The sequence below is a fragment of the Centruroides sculpturatus genome, unplaced genomic scaffold, assembly GCF_000671375.1.
Source record: "Centruroides sculpturatus isolate CEXI.00-Female unplaced genomic scaffold, Cexi_2.0 scaffold551, whole genome shotgun sequence".
Lineage (NCBI taxonomy): Eukaryota > Metazoa > Arthropoda > Arachnida > Scorpiones > Buthidae > Centruroides > Centruroides sculpturatus.
The window spans coordinates 308462-329162 of NW_019385025.1; the positions used below are offsets into that span (position 1 = coordinate 308462).

At 29.1% G+C, this 20701-nt stretch overlaps 1 protein-coding gene across 1 annotated transcript in view; it reads right to left on the reverse strand.

Annotated features, from left to right (window-relative positions):
• LOC111633592 (multidrug resistance-associated protein 4-like) overlaps positions 1–20701 on the reverse strand; it is a 49446-nt gene that overhangs the window by 17807 nt on the left and 10938 nt on the right. Inside the window, exons 3-13 of the mRNA XM_023378199.1 lie at positions 13526–13636; positions 12429–12534; positions 12136–12354; positions 11572–11661; positions 9863–10026; positions 8111–8236; positions 7773–8022; positions 7545–7661; positions 3767–3853; positions 1845–2036; positions 175–269 (exon numbers count right to left, since the gene is read on the reverse strand). Of these exons, the coding sequence (XP_023233967.1) occupies positions 175–269; positions 1845–2036; positions 3767–3853; positions 7545–7661; positions 7773–8022; positions 8111–8236; positions 9863–10026; positions 11572–11661; positions 12136–12354; positions 12429–12534; positions 13526–13636 (1557 nt within the window). The remainder of the gene's footprint in view (positions 1–174; positions 270–1844; positions 2037–3766; positions 3854–7544; positions 7662–7772; positions 8023–8110; positions 8237–9862; positions 10027–11571; positions 11662–12135; positions 12355–12428; positions 12535–13525; positions 13637–20701) is intronic.

Sequence of the window (20701 nt, forward strand, 5' to 3'; positions counted from 1 at the left end):
ACAAGTCTGGCTTACAGATTAAATTGACTACTTTTTATTGTTTCCAAGTAAATCATCGCACTAAGAAAGAAGTAACTAACTTTATCTCAATTGAAATAGACCGTCACATTATATTTTAGATTAACTTACATATATTTGAGGTAAAAGTTGCACACAATACACGATTAAACTTACCTTGCTAAATTAATTCTTGCTTTCTGCCCACCACTCATAATCACGCCTCTTTCCCCTACAAGTGTCAAATCTTTTTTAGGAAATAAACTTATTTCCTGAAATAAGTTGAAATAGAAATAAAACATTAGTATTAGTAATTTATAAAATATTTCTTCTTAATTTTACAAAGATTAAATTAGTGTGCTAAACCATTAAGGTTAATTATTATTGTATGTATTTATATTTTTTAATAAAAATAACCAGAAAATATGAATACACTTGCATTATTATAAATAGTCACAAAGAAAAAGTATAGAGCGTTTGTACAATGTAGCAAATCCACTTTTTCACATTCAACAACAAATTCAGTTAAATTGTGTGCATAAAACTTTGATTTTCTGCGTAATATTTCCTGTATTTTGTACTGATATTAATTTCTTAACCACTTCCCGCACGAATGTTTTTAAAGGAATTTTTAATTAAACATAAAAAATTCTTAAAACTGAAAAAAAAAAGAAAGAAATGCGTTAATTTTGAAGANAATATAAATAAAATTAAATATAAATTATTGTAATAAATAATGAAAATATTTATTTATGCTTACATTCTGATTTTTTCTATTAACGCAGCATATGGCAATTCCCAAGTGTACATTTTAATTAATCTCATACCAGCGATCATCTCATTCAACAGATTCAATCGTTTGTCTCCCAATATAGCTGCTTGTAATCTAATAATATATAAATGTATTTATAAATACATGTATGATACATTTAATCGTAAGCATAAATTATAAGTTAGAAAAGTTTATGATTTAAGTATTATGTGCAGTTGTACAGAGTTACTTAACTTAATAAAGATAATTTTCACACTATTCATTAATATTAGTTAAATAATTGGGGAATTTTTTGCATAAAAACGTAATATATATTAGAAAGACATAGAGGACAACTCCTATATGGAATATGACTTTTTCCTTTGATTAGAGAGAGAAACGCAATACATGGGAATATGCTTATTGGTAGACAGTTCTACTGGAAGCCAGACTGTATTTAGTTGTTAGACATGTGAAAAAAGTCAGATAACTCCACGTGACTATACCAGTTAACAAGTGTAAACATAAGACCAAGATGTTTACTGATTTTATGCATTTTGCCATTCGTATGATAAAACTACAAGTGAAATTTTAATTTATTTCTGGAAATGCTAATGTAAATATTACTTCATATAAAATTTCAGAATAATTTCAATAAAATATTTAAGTCATTTTATATTAAAGTATATAATGATTGGTATATACGTATGTCCTTGTGTATAAAAGTCAACTATTATTAGTCTTAAATCATCCTTTATACAAACTTTATTCTTAACCATTCAAACCGTTTAATGTAAGGTTGTGTACTTGTTTTCTACTAGCCTAATAGGAGACCTAGTTTCATTTAGAACAGGCCTAATGTATGAGCTGGCTCATGCGTTTTTCGAACAGAAATAACCTAACTGCATCTAATAAGACAGATGTTCTGTGAATAAATTTAGAATATTAATTTAAAAACTGCCATCTGTGAGACGTCACACGAATAAATTGTTACAACAGGTTCATGCTTCAAATACAGGGTTCAACCAATTTCGTGTTCAAATAATTAAGAATTGAACCGAACTAGTTTTAGTAGATTTATTATAGTTTTTATTACCTTTTCAAGAGCCGTTATATGTATAATATATCTGTATTTCTCTTCTTGATATTCCTCTCCAAATAAGATATTTTCTCTTATGGAGCCATTAAAAATCCACGCCTCTTGTGAAGCATAAGCTATTTTTCCCTTGACTGATATTTTTCCGGAAATAACAGGAATTTCACCTAATAGTGACATCAATAAAGATGTCTAATGAAAAAAATTAAAATAAAAAATTTTTTATAATATTTAACCTTCGTTACTAAATTGCTAATATAGCTATAAATTATATTTTTCGTTTAAAATTATGTTAATATTTACAAAGTATATTTTAATTTTATATGTAAAAATAACAATATGTATGCATATAATTTAATATCCATTATATATAATATATATTTTTATCATATATGTTAACTCTTTTCAATATATTGAATGTATATTTGAATATATATGTACAGTACAGTGTAACGGTAAGTAACTAATTACAGTTTTGTGTACTAAAGCAGATTTTCTTAAATGTGGACATTTGAAAATCTCTGTACACAGCGTTAAAAATAAATACCACCTATATAGTGTCATTAGGGCCACCTAAATAGTTTTATTTGTACCCATGTCAAAGTTCATCATTTCTCCAACTTTGGCAATAGCTTCAAATTCGGTCAGACTGTTTCAGCCATCGAAATAGAGTGAAAGTTGGACAACATTGAATCATTGTAAGAAAATTAAGTGCAACATTGCTGAATGTATAGTGCAATTGTTGAAAAGCCAAAGGACAACACAACACCGGTCTGAAACCTTTCTCATATTTTGTTTGAAAATAAATACATAATTTTTCTTGCACCGATATTAATTGTGCATTCATAAACATTCGATTCGCGATTTTTAATATAAAATTCGTATTAAACTCATTTCGTGGCTGTTATAAAAATGAGTTTCTACCCTTTAGACACAAACAGTATCATTCCAAAGTAAACATTATAGTTAGTCCAGGCCGACAATGGAGTCAGAAATTTGGACAGAGATGTTAGATGCTCACTGTCTAATTACCATCTATTATAAAGGTAAGTTGTCTGTAAATCTTGCTCTCGCTCTGAATGCATCTATTTCTTTACGCTCATGTGTTTGAAGGTTTTCCTTTTACTTTTTTTTGTTTTGTTATATATATATAAATATACAGATACACCTAAATGAGCAGTTACGATGAGTGTGAAAGCAACGAAACATGGTTGTAATAGCGATTACTGAAGAGTAAAACGAATTTATCGAACTTATTATAAAAGCCGTATGTTTTGCAGATGTGCTGAATATGTTACGATGATAGAATCAATAACGGGCACTATTCTTAAGGAGAAGGTAGCAATACAAGCTGCAAATGTTAAAAAAGTGACAACGTTTATCTCCTGAACATTGAAAGAAATAGAAGAATTAGAAAAACTTCTGCTACTATGGATAAATGAGAAGATTTAGGCTGTTGATATAATCTCAAAATAAAGATTTTATAAAACAGCTTAGCAAGTCATTAAGCATGTTAATTAAGCATGTTAATTAAGACTTGGGACATCATTACAACAACAGTAAATGCGATTTTCATTTTATTATACAGAGCATACGTATTATTACATTGTTTTAATTAACTTATCATTCAGGGCATTTATTTCTGTTAGTTTTCTTAAATTATGTGTTTTAGTTTATCGAAACAAATTCTCTAATCTTAGTAATAGAAATTTTAATAACTTTCTAATAGGGAAAATCCAGTCGAACTTCAAAGAATTCAGTTTGAAAAGCCAGTCGAATAAATGAAACCAGAAGTTCGAATCACCAGTCTAATGAGTATAATGCGAATAAATGTATTTATTATATTTTATGTATATTCTCATAATGTTTAATTGACAAAGTTAATATTAGAAAATACAAAAATAAAAATTCGAGAGTTATACCTTTCCTGATCCAACAGGGCCGATAACAGTTAATAATTCTCCAGGCTGTACTTGTAACGATATACCATCTAATGTTAGTTCGGTTTCCTTATAAACAATAAATTGAAATTTTTAAACTTAACTTTAAATAATGCAAAATCAAATTTAAAATATATCAATAAGATATATTGGTATACAGTCCTTAAAACTTGATATCTATAATTTCGTAATGTTTGTCAGCATTAATATTGGAAATACAAATAAAAGTAAAAATATCATAATACAAAATATTCTTACCTATAAATCGAACATGCTGAGTTTGCTATATATTTATATATCATAAAATAAATAATAAAATACTCAAAGTGATTATTTTTACTCTCTTGAAAGGAATCAAACAGTTCTCTTTAATCATACCCATATAATACACGTAATTTTTAACCCCTATAACAAAGACTAATATAAGATTATGAGCCAACAATAAGTTTACTTAATATCGGTACAAATCATCAACATTCGATAGATGTTTAGTTCTTTTTCAATGGAAAAAGTCTACGAAGAATAACGAAGCATAGTTCTAACTCTTCTATTAAAAATGAATTCTTACACAAGGTCAGCATGGAATAATTTTATACTGTCAGAAAAGACCAATCATATCAGTAAGAGACTGTTAATAATAAATTTCTTAAGTTCACGACCTTGAGAAATCTTTCATTTGGTGGATTTAAGTTTGAGTTTTCAAAATAGCAAGATATCGCCTTTAGCTTTTTGAATATAGTCACTGCAATTCAAAGAAAAGTACTTTGTTTTTATTATTTTTATCACTTGTGTACAATTTTATAGCAGTTTGATTCCTCCTTGATATTTTCTCGTTTTTCAAACAGAAATGTTGTCAATTTGATGTGAAGTATGAAGAGGCGAATGAAGATTCGATACGACATCATGCGATTTAAGATATCACAAGGTTGTGTAACCAATGTATTTACGTATCCTGCTATTTCGCATGGTCTGTGATATTTATCCACAAATAATCACGTCACTTAGAACGTCAATCATAACCAAGTTTATGGAAAAGTTTTTTGTTACTTTCTTCTATATACACATATCTGTACGTAAATGGAAAACATTGCGTTTAGAAACAAATATTGACAAGATATTTTTTGTATAGTGCAGTTTGTTCTCGAACCTGATGATGTAGATATAGCTTATTTGTTACCTTTCTTTAGTAATACTAATTGTCAGAACTGAAAAATTTTTTCACTAACGTAGTGATATTACTGGCAAAACAATGATATAATGTGCGAAAATAATTAGTTCATTGAAAGAATACTCATTTGTTTTCTTACATATTATAGATTGACGTTTTTGTAGCAAACTGTGATTGCATTCTGTGTATTTCGCTTGCTAATGTTGCTAAATTTACCCATTTTTCTATTCCTCTTACTGCCGAATGCTATGCTCTCTAATATGTTCTTTACAGCTCTTTGTTACTTTCCTACATATAACATATGGTATCTAAAGCATTTCTGGTTATTCAGAAAGAAAGACAGTTAGCTCTTAGTCTAAATTTATAATTTGTTCTACAGCTAAAAACAATTTGCATTAACTATACCGAAATACAACAAATACTGTCTTTCTATGCTTCTCTCACGTAATTAAATATGTCATTTCAAGCTGGATCGTCTAGAATAAGAATCTTAATCTGGTTAGTTTTTCTTTACTTTAGATGGACAGTAGTAGAAACGAATATCACGATTCCGTATTCTTTCATTTCTTATTGTGTTCGTGCGTGGAAGCTGACTGATAATTACCGCAGGTCATTCAGGTAATTGAGTAATATTGGAATGTCCGTCAAGTGGTTCTAAATCCACATGTCAAAAGTAGAGACAGTGTTATGAGGGATTGACATTTAGTTCATATTCTCTGAAAATGAAAGGGCGCTCTATTTGTTTACCAGACTTTTTACGTAAAGATTTACGCCTGTTAAGATACATCAAGTATAAAATGAAAAATCGTGGAACGATTGATAAGTGATTCTAGGATACGTGCATATATTGATATAACTTCTACAAACTAAATGAGTATTACAACATATACAGTACTTATACACATATCATAGAGTGTACAGTACTTATATACGTACAGTACTTATACACATATCATGCGATCATCATAGAGTAAGGGAGTTACACATATACATATGTGTAACTCCCTTACTCTATGATGATCGCAAGTACATACACTGTCGTATTATTCAGTAATATTTCATTTAACATCAAATATATATTTAATACAAACAAGTAAACACAAATATATGTACAGGTAACCCCCGTATAACACGGGAGTTTCGTTCCAAAAAATTACCGTGTTATGCGAATCCGTGTTATACGAAACAAAAAACTAATGCGAAAAGAAGTGTTAGGTTCCAAAATTTAAAAAAACATCTTAAATCTTTATTTAAATCCGATTTATCATTCATTTTTTTCATAGGTAAAATACTTATTTATTATTTAGGTAAATATTTTACCAGAGGATTATTCATTTTAAATGATGATCTCAGCGTGAGCATCATCAACTGGTAACAGTTTGTAGGTGCGTTCGTTAATAGCGGTCGCTCTGCAACGGGTGTGCGCCGCTGTTTATAGGCATTTAGGAACGACGGTAAAAAAAAGATGATGGCGCCCGCACTATCGATAGTATCCTGTGGAAAAATCTATAATTCTAAAATGAGCTTTTCGAGGCAAAATAAGGGTCCCAATTGTATAATTTAACCATTAAATGAATTATTTGTTCAAAGATCATTCAAAGTAGCCACGAAAAAAATTAGAATGCTTGCGCAAAATTACGCAAAGGTATAAAAGAACACACCCTTTATTACATTTTATGTTTAACCAGGGTTTTACCCAATTTCCGAACCGTGATAGAGTGAACCCGTGCTATAAAAGTACCGCGTTATACGGGGGTTTGCATTAGGATACGCTACCTGTCCAAGATAATGTCAGTCATAATGAATTTTACAACTTAGATTGGCTAAAATTAGCATGAATTGGAAATAATGGACAATCCTGTCCACAGGTTAGAGGTACTACCAGGTGATATTTTTGGATATTTTAAGAAACCTTTTACTGTCAAACATCTTTCAGACGAACATATCAGTAAACTAAAGGATGCAATCATAAACTTTTCGAAATCATTGAATAGAAAATTTCTTATAAAAGTTGTTAGCCTTGCATGCGAAAATTGATTAGCAAGAGAAAAGCGATTATGTAGAAAAATAACAAATACTGTGTTTTCAAATAAGATATCATAAAAGAGTGTACCATACACTTAGGTCATACACTGTGAAATCAAAATACTTAATAAATGTAGATTAATGAATTTTCATCACATCGCATAATAGCCACTCAATTCAACATAACTGAATTTAACTATTAAAAATTGAATCATTCTATTGTATGGAAGTCTTATTGATATATCCACGTACCCTGTTATTCAGAAGTCTTTTGATGTACCCGCGATTTTTATTGCAAACAATTTAAAACTGTATATGCAACAGCAAACTCGTATTTTTCCAATTAATTTGTATTTTGTTTTGAAGCTTGTGTATTGCATGTGTTGATACATATTATAAATAGGCGTTTATATAGAAAACTTTTGTTAATGCCGCTGTCTTGAAAGACTTATAAATCATCCAGTTTAATTTATTTTTTTATCGTTGCTACATCTTCGAAATTATATATTAAGAAATAGAAATTGAAAAACATATTGAAGTTATTTTAGTTATTAAAGATTTTCTTACTTTATTCCACGCAGCTTGAACGTTTTCCATCCAAATACCATTAATTTCCATTAATTTTTGTTTTTTCTGCATCGATTTGGCTGAAATATTATCTTTTCCTTGCAGTAGAAGAAAGTCCTAAATAAATACGCCCAAATATTAATTTCATTAACTAACATTTGAAAATAAAATAAGTTTTTAAAACATCAAACAGGCGTAATATAACATTGATACATAAAACTGACTCGCCTGAAGTCTCTTCAATGAAATAAAAATCTCTGCAACAATGTTAATTGCTAGAGAAAACAATCCCATAGTACTTAAGTAAATGTATATCGAGAAATTCATAGTGACAAACACAATTTCGTCAGTTAATCGACCACCACTTAAAAAAATTGCTAAAAAAATAAGAGAAGAAAATAATCTTGATAAAGGATATCCCAATATTAATGATATCCCTCGAATGTATATAAACATTCTGACTTTTTTCATTTCTTTTCTGCAAATATAAAAAACAGTTGTGTATAAATTTTTAAAATTATTAAAATAACAAAAAATTAATTAATGAAAAATATATTTATGCTTACATTCTGATTTTCTCTATTAACGCAGCATATGGCAATTCCCAAGTGTACATTTTAATTAATCTCATACCAGCGATCATCTCATTCAACAGATTCAATCGTTTGTCTCCCAATATAGCTGCTTGTAATCTAATAATATATAAATGTATTTATAAATACATGTATGATACATTTAATCGTAAGCATAAATTATAAGTTAGAAAAGTTTATGATTTAAGTATTATGTGCAGTTGTACAGAGTTACTTAACTTAATAAAGATAATTTTCACACTATTCATTAATATTAGTTAAATAATTGGGGAATTTTTTGCATAAAAACGTAATATATATTAGAAAGACATAGAGGACAACTCCTATATGGAATATGACTTTTTCCTTTGATTAGAGAGAGAAACGCAATACATGGGAATATGCTTATTGGTAGACAGTTCTACTGGAAGCCAGACTGTATTTAGTTGTTAGACATGTGAAAAAAGTCAGATAACTCCACGTGACTATACCAGTTAACAAGTGTAAACATAAGACCAAGATGTTTACTGATTTTATGCATTTTGCCATTCGTATGATAAAACTACAAGTGAAATTTTAATTTATTTCTGGAAATGCTAATGTAAATATTACTTCATATAAAATTTCAGAATAATTTCAATAAAATATTTAAGTCATTTTATATTAAAGTATATAATGATTGGTATATACGTATGTCCTTGTGTATAAAAGTCAACTATTATTAGTCTTAAATCATCCTTTATACAAACTTTATTCTTAACCATTCAAACCGTTTAATGTAAGGTTGTGTACTTGTTTTCTACTAGCCTAATAGGAGACCTAGTTTCATTTAGAACAGGCCTAATGTATGAGCTGGCTCATGCGTTTTTCGAACAGAAATAACCTAACTGCATCTAATAAGACAACCCTTGGCAAGGGATGTATGTGTGATACGTGTGAACCGAGCCTATAACTAGTTTACACAATTAACCGGTTCGCAAACTGTGTCCATGATATACTGCTGCATGAGAGATCTATAAGTACTCACTTTTAGTAAAATGAGAGATCTGATTTTAATCGCTTTGATTACAATAATGTGTTTTTCAGCCAACCGTTTCTTGGTTATTCGTAGAAGACACCAAAAGTCGCTTTTTTGCCCTGTTATTCATGGGAAAATTCTAAAGGCAACTTTTTATTTATAGTTTTCTTCTGTAATTTAATAAATTTTTTTAATTCACAAATGTTACTTTGTAAGTTGTTAAACAGATTTTCTGTAATGAACATGTAGTAAAGTAATAGTTATTTAAAGTGCACGTAGCATATACTTGATTATAAGTAACTTTATACATCTAAAATTGCTTACAACCAGTAAAAGATAACAACGTGCACATTTTACTTGGAATTTGTAACATGTAACACGTGTAATAAAATATTTCACGCAACAGTCTTTTGTTCGAAAGTAATTGTGTACAAATACAGCTTCAAAACTAATTAACAAGTTGTAAAGGGCAAAAAAACAAACACAATCAACAATACACACTGCATCGTAGCTTTCTGTATATTACTCAAATATTAAATCATGATAGATAAACAGAATTTTATATAAAATTTATTTAATATTTCTTCATAATAATTTAATAACAAATACAAAATTTCTTTCAATAGATAATAATTAATCTATACTCACCGTTTAGATTAACAATTCTTAAATGATAATTACTTCAATTTATAATTTACAATTAAATAATTTCAAATAGTATTAATTACCTCAATTTTGAGTATAATTTTCCAAATACAAATTGTATGGGAATGTATAAAAATATCAGCGACATTCCAACAAAAATGGCCCATTTATAATACTGCCACAATATCACTATTGTAACAACAATTAAGAAAGGATTCGTAAATATAGACAAAACGGTAAAGATGTGCTGTAATAAAAAAATTCCAAAAGTAAACATAATTAAGGAAACAGCAAATATTTGTTATACATAAGATTTTTACAAAAATAAAATATATTTAATAGTATAACATAATCAATACGCATTTTTAACCACAGATTACAAAACATTACAATGTTATGAAACACTTTATTGAATGTGACACTAAACTTTTGAAGAAATTAGATTAAAGAGGAATACAAATATGCGTGAATTGTATATATCTATATGAAATATTACCTCTTCTTGTGTATTATTTTATCATATTGTACATACTTTTGTGTTTAAAATTTTTATTTATACTTTAATTATTTATAAATAAAAGTATTACTGATATTATTGAAAACCTAATTAAGACTTAGTGTTATTTTTATTGAAGTATCAGCATTATACTTAATAGTTAACAAATTAAAAAAATAAATAATAAGAAAATTTGTAAATTGAAACTAGTTATGTTAGTAAATTACCGTTTACGTTACTTAACAGATAGAGTATTTGTTTTTATAAATAATATTGAATCCTATATAAAGTTTGAATAGTTTAACAAGACACAGCAACTCAATACCTAGACAATGTATCATGCGTACGAGATGTTTCTGATATGTAAAACTATGATTTCTTTTTGGTTTTTTCCATTTATTAAGCCAATATTTCATTTAAAATAATCCGTATGAGAACTTATTAATATTCTGATAAACCTTTACAACAGTTGCTTGAAATCTAGCAATCTTCCATCAGCTTGGAAGGAATACAAGACGGTGCTCATTCTAAAGATCCCTGAGGCCTCAATGAACTTGTCGAATCTTTGCAGGGATATTTCTTTTTTTTCGAACTTTAAGCAAGGTACTGGATGATCTTATTGTGAATTGAATTGTATTGCATCTCGATGAAAGAGTTTACTTCATTCAGAATGATTTTGATTTTTCTGGTAGCAAAAGTAATACACATTCTGTTATTGCTGCAATAAGAAAATCTGAGCAGCGAGCTGCTAAAAATTCAGAACACAAACGAATCTTTTTTTGCTTTCGCTCTGTTAATACGCTACAATTATAAATACCTATTTTTAATAATTTTCTTTTGCTTGTTTTCTTTTCTCTGTATATTTTTTACCAATGTATGTTTTCATTGTTCATGCTTGTTGTGCATTCCGGCACCACGTACAAAGATACGTTATTAGAATGATAATACTTTTAGGAATATGTGTCTCTCTCTAATCTGTGGTCAGCTCCTGTCGAAAAAGATGTTTGGCATTCGGGAGCAAATACTAATTCTAAATTTTGTTCATGAACCGAATTGTTCAAAAAGTGAGTCATTCGAAAACCGAGGTTTGACTGTATGTTTTTTGTCGATATACTTTCACTATGAATTCATGTCACATACAATGGTATGGCGAATTCAAACCTTTGTAAAATGCAAACGTTTTACTTATACTTATTACAAATATGAAAATGTTTTCTAAAATATGTATTTCCATTTGAAAAATATTAGTAGACTTACATTTTTTTATAGAATAGTAATATTTTATTTTGTACTCACATTACAAAATTTGCTGACATCGTTTGCAAGAAGGTTTACCATCTGACCTACGTTTGATTTTGCCAGAGATGAAGAACTTAAGTTAATTGCCTGCATATAAATGCTTTTATTAAAATAAGAAAAATTTGTGCAATTAACATCAACAAAATTACATCTAAAAACTAGAATGTTACGTATTTTAATTTATAATAAATTAATACAGTGTAGAAGTAACTTTTTTTATATGCCGATAATGTACAACTTACTTCATGGAATTAATGTACTTTCATTTAGCTCTGTATCAGTACTGAAGTATTTAAAATTAATACAGTGTAGAAGTAACTTTTTTTATATGCCGATAACGTACAACTTACTTCATAAAATTAATGTACTTTCAGTTAGCTCTGTATCAGTACTGAAGTATTTAAAGTTAAAAAATTATACAATACATATAGGCTAGAATTTATCACATTTAAAATTATATAATACTAAAATATGGCTTACATTAAAAATTACTTGTCGTTCATCTATTAGTTACTTATATCTAATTAAGTTATATATATTTACAGTGTATTTGATACACACCTTTCTATATAAAACAGTATACAAAGCTATCTTCAATTTCAAGCTTAATACTTCAGTTACAAAATAATTGAAATTGTAGATAAATAAATAAATCGCAGTCATTCCAAAAAATCCTGCAGCTGATAAGTAAGCTGTAATATCATTCCACTTAGAACTGTGGTCGAAACAATTAATTACTAATCCCAAAAAATATGCCTGGCTTGCAATTATCACAGTTTCCTGAAAAGTTATTGCTTATTTAACTCGTTTATTATTACAAAGTATAGTGACCTACTTAAAATCTGCCATAATACCTGAATAAGTGCAAATATAATCGCAATTAAAAATTGCCATCCGAGAAATCGCAATATAGCATTCAACAATCTTGGATTACTCTGCTTCAGTTCTTTCTCCCATTCCCTGAAAGAGAATTTACAGAAGCTTTAATGATTGATAACATCGATTTCACAGCGTTTATAATTATAATTTTATATATATCATGTATTAATATTTCAAAACATTCTTTAATTCAAGTAATATATATTCAAAGGTGGAGGTGGAGTGCACTATTACACACCACTTTTGGCACTATTCACATATTTCTGAATAATTAAAAAACTAAACAACAAAATAAATATATTGAAAAATATAAAAACAATAAAAATTATACTTCAGAAGTTAATTTAGTATCAAAAACGTAAAATATTTGAGTAGCCCAAGACATAGCGAAAGATTGCAGCGCCACAGCACTGGCGAAAATTCAAATTTGCAGACTGGAATTTTTTCGGATAATTGACGTTTCGGATGATTGACTTTCGGATAAACGACGCTCTACTGTATCTTAATTTTCGCTATCGTTACTTTTTGCCCGAGCAACGCGGGGCTTATCTTCTAGTTGTAATATACTACATTTAAAAAAACTGTAATACGATGCCATTAGTATTCACTTATAAAACCTTAAAGAATGTGCTTTCTGGTACATTTGAAAAACCTGTTAATTGTTAAAATACAATTAACATATTTTCACTTTCGGCTTTCACGTTTTCAACCTAATACGATAGGCAATCTTCGGGTGAAACCGAAATTCGAAATTATTTTTAAAAACAACGTTATTAGGTTAAAAACGTTAGTGTTTTGATTAATAAACATATCTCAGCAATAAAGGTTTATTGCTTGTTTATTTCATGAGTTTAGTTATATAATTGTATTTCTTTCAAACTAATTGAAAATTTTATTATTTATTTAAGTTTTATATATTTGCAATGTATAAAATGGTAATTCCACATTTAAATAATAGTCAATGATTGCAATGTTATAATATACAAAATTTCGGTTCTAATTAATATACATTGTATTGTACGTTATCATAATTTGTATATAAATTTAATTTAGCTATTAACTGATAACTTACTTTTGTAAAAGGTTGCCAAGGTACTCAGAGGCATGATATTTTGAAGTTTCATACAAATCTTCCTGTTTTAAATAGCGTTTTCTTCCTTTGGTTAGTAAAGGAAAAAGCCAACTGAAATAAATAATAATTTTTAAGGCAAATTTAGGTCGTTACAAGAAAGGATTATTTATAGGTAACTCCAATCAGATTTTTCCATTTCTTATGAAGTTTATTTTGGAGAATGACAAATTAATTACTGTGTGATTTGAAGCAATACGATGACAATGAAATTACGCAATGGATTTTGTAAAAAAAAAAACATAATTATCGCCACATTGCTGAAAGTACCGTTTCAAAATATAAAATAGTGTATAGTTAAATATGTAAAAGTTTCAATTCTTTTTCAATTTTAATTATCGTTAAATATTATATAAATATACAAGTGAATACTTGAATTGTAATGACTATAACATCAGAATACTGTGTAGATACATACTTCCCTTTGTTATACATAACAGATGGAGAGTATGGTTATCGGTCAAAAAATAAATTCCCAAAAATTTTTTACATCACAAAAAAATACATTTTTTGACATAGGAGACCTCATAACGTCAATGAAATGCAAAATTATTCAGGAGTTTTTCCTTTATGTATAGGTTTTAATGTGTCTGTCTGTGTGCGGGGGTGCAGAATTTTTTTCAACGGATATGAAGCTTAACTTCTATGTTTTATATTAAAAAATTTCTTAAATTTTGCATGTACGCTTGTGTATTAGGAGGATTGATGGAATTAAGTTTTGCTGATTATAAGTAAAATGGTTGGAAACACAAAAAGAGTCGTGTGTTGCATTCCCAGTAAGGCAGAACTTCATGGCCATTTTACTCGTTAATAGTATTGACAATTTTTTTATAAATCCCATCTCTACCCTCAAAACTAAGTTTTCTTGCCATTTTATAACATTTATAAATATAAAATGTTCTTTTAAATAAATGTCATAACAGATGCCACCAAATGTTCATGTGAAAGTTAAGCAACTCTTCACTGGAGTTTTAAAAATCGGTTTTTCTAACATTTTACAGATTTTTAAAGAATTGCTGTTTTATTTGCTTTGTAAAAGATAGTATACATTTTGATCACATTTTAAAAGACATTGAAATTATTTTCGTGATTTAAACAATCTTATGTGCCAAATAATATGTGAGACAAGCAGAGGGCCAGAAATACAATCCCTAATAACCACTTACACTGCACAGGTTGGTAAAACACGGTCACGGAGTCGTTGGATGGCTAGGAGGGAAAAATGTGAGTGGGGAGTGCGTCGGTAAGCGGGCAGGCGTCGTTTTAAAGACAGGGAGAGGTTTAACAAATAAACAAGCATTTATTCAATAACTAAATTAAGTTACAGCAGGCGAAATTAATTACTAAGGTTAAGTGCGGTTATGCTATAATATTTACATAAAATGAAAGACTAATCTCGTAACTATTTCGTTGACCTAATATCTAGTTCGAGAGAGAGAGAGAGACCTTTTAGAAATTCTAAATCTTTTAAAAACCTCTCTGCGTAATAGACAGTTTGCGTATCATCTGTATAGAAGAGGTAGGAGTCCTCAGTATCTTCTATCCGGTGTTTTCTCCCTGTAGCTGGATCGGGTCCGCTGTATGGAGGTCCAGGAGTCGAGGTGGCACTATCACCAAGTATAACTTGCTATGGCGTAGTGCCCTGAGCTTCCGAGGGGCTCGAGCTTTTATTCGCTTGTTGTGGGAAAGAAGTCACATGATCGTCATATGTTGACATTAACGGTGCATTCTTGACACTTATGTGTCAACTTTCGCATCTAATTGTTATTGTAAACGGTGACCTTGGATATAATTCCCACGAAGAGCGTTTTTTCTATCGGAGTTGTTTACATTTCATTTTTTCCAACAACTGCGTTAAATTCGCGGATTTCACAAATAGAAACATGGAAATAATAAATATTTTACGAGTTAAAAAAATTCAATATAATATATGAAGAGAAATGATGCAGTATTTATTTTTAAAAATAAACTCTTTATTTATAAATCTCATGTATAGAGTACACATCCAATAATAACTTATTTTTTTGATAATATTCAATATATTATAAGTGACATTCGCAATATCACTTTATTAGTGAATAAGTTTCTCGTATTTTCTTTCAAATCATTACCATACATATCTACAGTCGAATTATTTGTGCGAAGTCATTATTTTTAACAAGTATTTATATTTTATTGTAAATTTGACATAGATCTTCTTATTGTAAATTATTGTAGATCTTTTTATTGTAAATTTGACATAGATAAATTCTTTCATAATATTTATGTGGTATAATATACAATTTTTTGCTGTTGCATAAGTGCGTTAGTGCAGTACGGTAATTATTAGTGTTGCAACGAACAGTATATTCGGCCTGAGGCCGAATACCGAATATTCGAACAAACTATTTGGCTTGATTAACGCATGTACGAAAATTGGCGCGCAAACTGCATTATGGTAAGGACCCCGCTCTCTATTGGTCCGCTGTCACTACGCTTCGCCAATCGCGTTAATTTTTTACATTTGTAGCAGACATACATGAGCGTCATGGCAGTATGGGATAACTGATTATATCAAATGTGGATAATAATGAAATGACCTACACATGTAAATAACGGAAAAAGAACAGAGAAGGACCGCGAAATGTGAAAATAAATATGAAATTGAGTTGATAACATAATTAAACAAGTCGAGGTAGCTTATTGGCGCGAAATTCGCGGCAGTCAATGTCAAACAATTGTTGTCATAGACTTCGGAAAGTCAAATGCTTGTAATGAAAGACACTTAGCGTGCAGGGGCGAAAGCGTTTGGCCGTTCAGGCTACCAAGCTGTTTCAAATCTGTCTCTTTTCTCCTAAGTCTTATCTGTCTCTTTTCTCCGTTATCACCAGGCTATGAGTCACGTAATTGTAAAATTGGAAATGTACTTCGGAAAAGTGACGTGAGCACTATTATGGTGTATGCATACGTGGACTCAGAGCCGTAACTAGCCATTCCTGTGCCCTGTGCAAAAATTTGCATTTAGGCCCCTTAATTTATTTGGATTGGGAAAATAATAAAACAAATATATTACAATAGATTTTTAATAAGATTTATTTTAATTGAACTTTTCTGGCTTTCATTTCAGCAAATTTATTAATTACATTATCATCTATATATATAACAATTTTTGTAATAACTTAGGATGTATTTCTTCATAATTCGAAGTTTAGACTATTTACAAAAAGTCAAAATAATTTTGAGTCTATCTTTATCCTTTTTTTACACTACCACAGAAGTAACAGTCTTAAAAAAATTTGCTTTGAAGAACTCTTCTTAAAACACAGGTAAAAATTGTTAAAAAAAACTTCACAAGGTTAAAAAAGATCAAGTGTCAGCCTTTCCCTGTAGGTTTCTGACACTTTTACAATTAAAAACACAAAGAAATTCTTCACCATTTCCATTTTTATCCACTTTTTTTTTAAACTGCTTCTGGCCCTCTGGTGGAGTTATTACAAAAATTGTAACCATATGCATATAATGTAGATACTCGTAACTACCACCAGAGGGCCAGAAGCAGTTAAAAAAAAAAAGTGCATTAAAATGGAAATGGTGAAGAATTTCTTTGTGTTTTTAATTGTAAAAGTGTCAGAATGGCTGATTTGTCTGCTGTCTCCGCTATCTCACTACGTCCCTCTAAAAGTCGCCACGGTTGGGAACACTGGTGAGCAGACATCTAGGGTCTAAATAAGACTAAATGTAATCGCCAATAAAAAGAATGAAAAATTTAAAATTTAGAGCTATAATTTTTTCTGAACAGCAGTTTGGGCCCCCTAGCCCCATCCAAGTGGGCCCTGTGCGAATGCACTTGTTGCACGTGCCTAGTTAGGGTTCTGCGTGGACTAGAGCGATAGAGGAAGAAGAAAAGGAAGAGCGCTTAAAAAGAAGGATATGCAGGGTCAGACCTCAGATGTGCGACGATTCTAAAACGAATAGGTGTTTACGTCTGCTGATCTTTGTAATTATAAATTGTGAATACATCTGACTAATATTATATTCTTTTTTATTTTGTGCATGTTATAAGTTATCTATATATATATATGGACGTGCATGTCCCTATATTTCACTTTTCCGCAAAAACTACACATCGCACGTGAATGGTGTTTGTATGTGGTGGTAGCCCCAAGTCTCTATTCGTGCATAGGAGTGGTTACGTCTCGATAGCTATAAGGGTGCGGGAGATATGAGGCTAAAAGTGGTTGAAAGTAGCTTTCTATTTCGAATGTTATGTTCGAATTTGTTCGAATTTAATTCGAACATAAAATTCGAATATTGGTTCGATTATAGAACTTTATAGAATTTTATGTTCGAATTAAATTCGAACATAAAATTCGAATATTGGTTCGATTATAGAACGATTGTAAACGTTCCAGAAACGTTGAAAATAGTTCCTTTGACTAAACGTAAAAATTCTGTAATTAGCCTATAAACGGGGGACCTAATTCTTGCATTTTGTGAAAACGAATAAGATTGGCTATAATGTAATTATCTTAATCTTCACTATCGTTACTTTTTGCNACAAATATAATTTAAATAATTACTATATTAAACTATTTCCCTATTTTACTTTGTCTTATTGCTAAAACATTATTTCAAATTGTCGTGTTTTAATTTACTTGGATATTAGAACAAATTGCAAAAATTAGTATTGCAAACTAATTTTATATTAATAAATTTGACAATTAGAAAGAATATATTGAACTTTGCCTTATTGTTACAAGATATTTTATGAAAACTAAAGAAATGAATTAAATTGTAGAGTTTCCTAAATATGAAAACTAAAAAAAATGATTTGAGAATAATAATTATAATTTTAATTTACCCCGAGAAATCTTTTATCTGAAAATAATTTATAACGTGAAAAATTAATTTGAAAATGAAACAAAACGAATTATTTTTTAATCTTTATTTAATCGACATATGAAATTAATTTTTTGATCAAGATTTCTGTTAAAAAATTAATTTACTTAAAATTTAATAGGAATAAAGTCGCTGAATTTCAAATTCTTTCAAATAATTTTATTAGGCAAAACATAAGTTTGATATAAAAAATTTTTTTAATACCAACGATTAAAAGCTATGACTTTATGCGTATTAAAAGATTATCTAAACTGGATTTATGTTTCTCGTTACCAAATACTTGACCAGCAATTTATTGACGACTTCTGAAATGAATTTGCTTGGTGTTACATTTTAAAATATCAAAAAACCAAAAATATATTACTAACAATCACCAAAACCTCAAAAATAATTTTGTTTTGGTGTTATATATTTTTATTGTTGTGTTTTAATTAATACAGAAACTTTGCTTTATTCTTAACATATAATTAATTTAATTCAAATTTGTAATTAGAAATTCAATTTTGTGAGTAAAGCTTTCCAAACCACCACAACTCACAACTACCAAAAGAATAACAAGATCTATGGAAACGAATTTAATCTGCTCATATATAAACAACTTTAACTTAATATTCGTCCGAATAGCGAATGTTCGAATAACGAATAACGAATAGTAAACGAATAACGAATAGTAAACGAATAGTAAACGAATATTCCTTACATCACAAGTAATTATATATTAATATTTTAAATTCATACGGAATATTAGATTATTCAACTGTGCCTGAATTGTTTTTAATAACTTTAACATTTTTCATTTAATATGATATTTTCAGCTTATAAATAAATCATTTATAGGAGAAACTTCACACAAAGTAGATTGTTGCATACAATGTTACTTAAAAAATAATTGGGCCTGTCTCTACCAAGTTATGTAAATATGCTGTTTAAAAAATATGAGGTCAATATCCTGACAAAAATTTAAACCAAAATGCACTACTGGAGAGAAACTTGGTGCTACTGAATGCTTAATGTGAATATTATATACGTTCTTAATTATTAATCGAACATTCATCTGCTCTATTTTTTTATATTTAGAAAAACTTTTTATTGTTTAAACTATTATTCATTTACCCCTTAATCGTTATTGATATAATATATATTCTTTATTTATTAAGAAATAAAATCTTATATTAAAAACCTCTTGCAGTAACTTGCTACACTTTCTCCCAGAACTTTTGATGATGATATTTTATTATTAAAAAAATTTTATATTCTTCACTATAATAAAGTTGGAAAATGTTTAACATTCAGAGTAGAATGAATTGTATAAACAATTGTAAATGGCAATAACGAATAAAATCGTCATTATGTCCATGTATAGAGTACACATCCAATAATAACTTATTTTTTTGATAATATTCAATATATTATAAGTGACATTCGCAATATCACTTTATTAGTGAATAAGTTTCTCGTATTTTCTTTCAAATCATTACCATACATATCTACAGTCGAATTATTTGTGCGAAGTCATTATTTTTAACAAGTATTTATATTTTATTGTAAATTTGACATAGATCTTCTTATTGTAAATTATTGTAGATCTTTTTATTGTAAATTTGACATAGATAAATTCTTTCATAATATTTATGTGGTATAATATACAATTTTTTGCTGTTGCATAAGTGCGTTAGTGCAGTACGGTAATTATTAGTGTTGCAACGAACAGTATATTCGGCCTGAGGCCGAATACCGAATATTCGAACAAACTATTTGGCTTGATTAACGCATGTACGAAAATTGGCGCGCAAACTGCATTATGGTAAGGACCCCGCTCTCTATTGGTCCGCTGTCACTACGCTTCGCCAATCGCGTTAATTTTTTACATTTGTAGCAGACATACATGAGCGTCATGGCAGTATGGGATAACTGATTATATCAAATGTGGATAATAATGAAATGACCTACACATGTAAATAACGGAAAAAGAACAGAGAAGGACCGCGAAATGTGAAAATAAATATGAAATTGAGTTGATAACATAATTAAACAAGTCGAGGTAGCTTATTGGCGCGAAATTCGCGGCAGTCAATGTCAAACAATTGTTGTCATAGACTTCGGAAAGTCAAATGCTTGTAATGAAAGACACTTAGCGTGCAGGGGCGAAAGCGTTTGGCCGTTCAGGCTACCAAGCTGTTTCAAATCTGTCTCTTTTCTCCTAAGTCTTATCTGTCTCTTTTCTCCGTTATCACCAGGCTA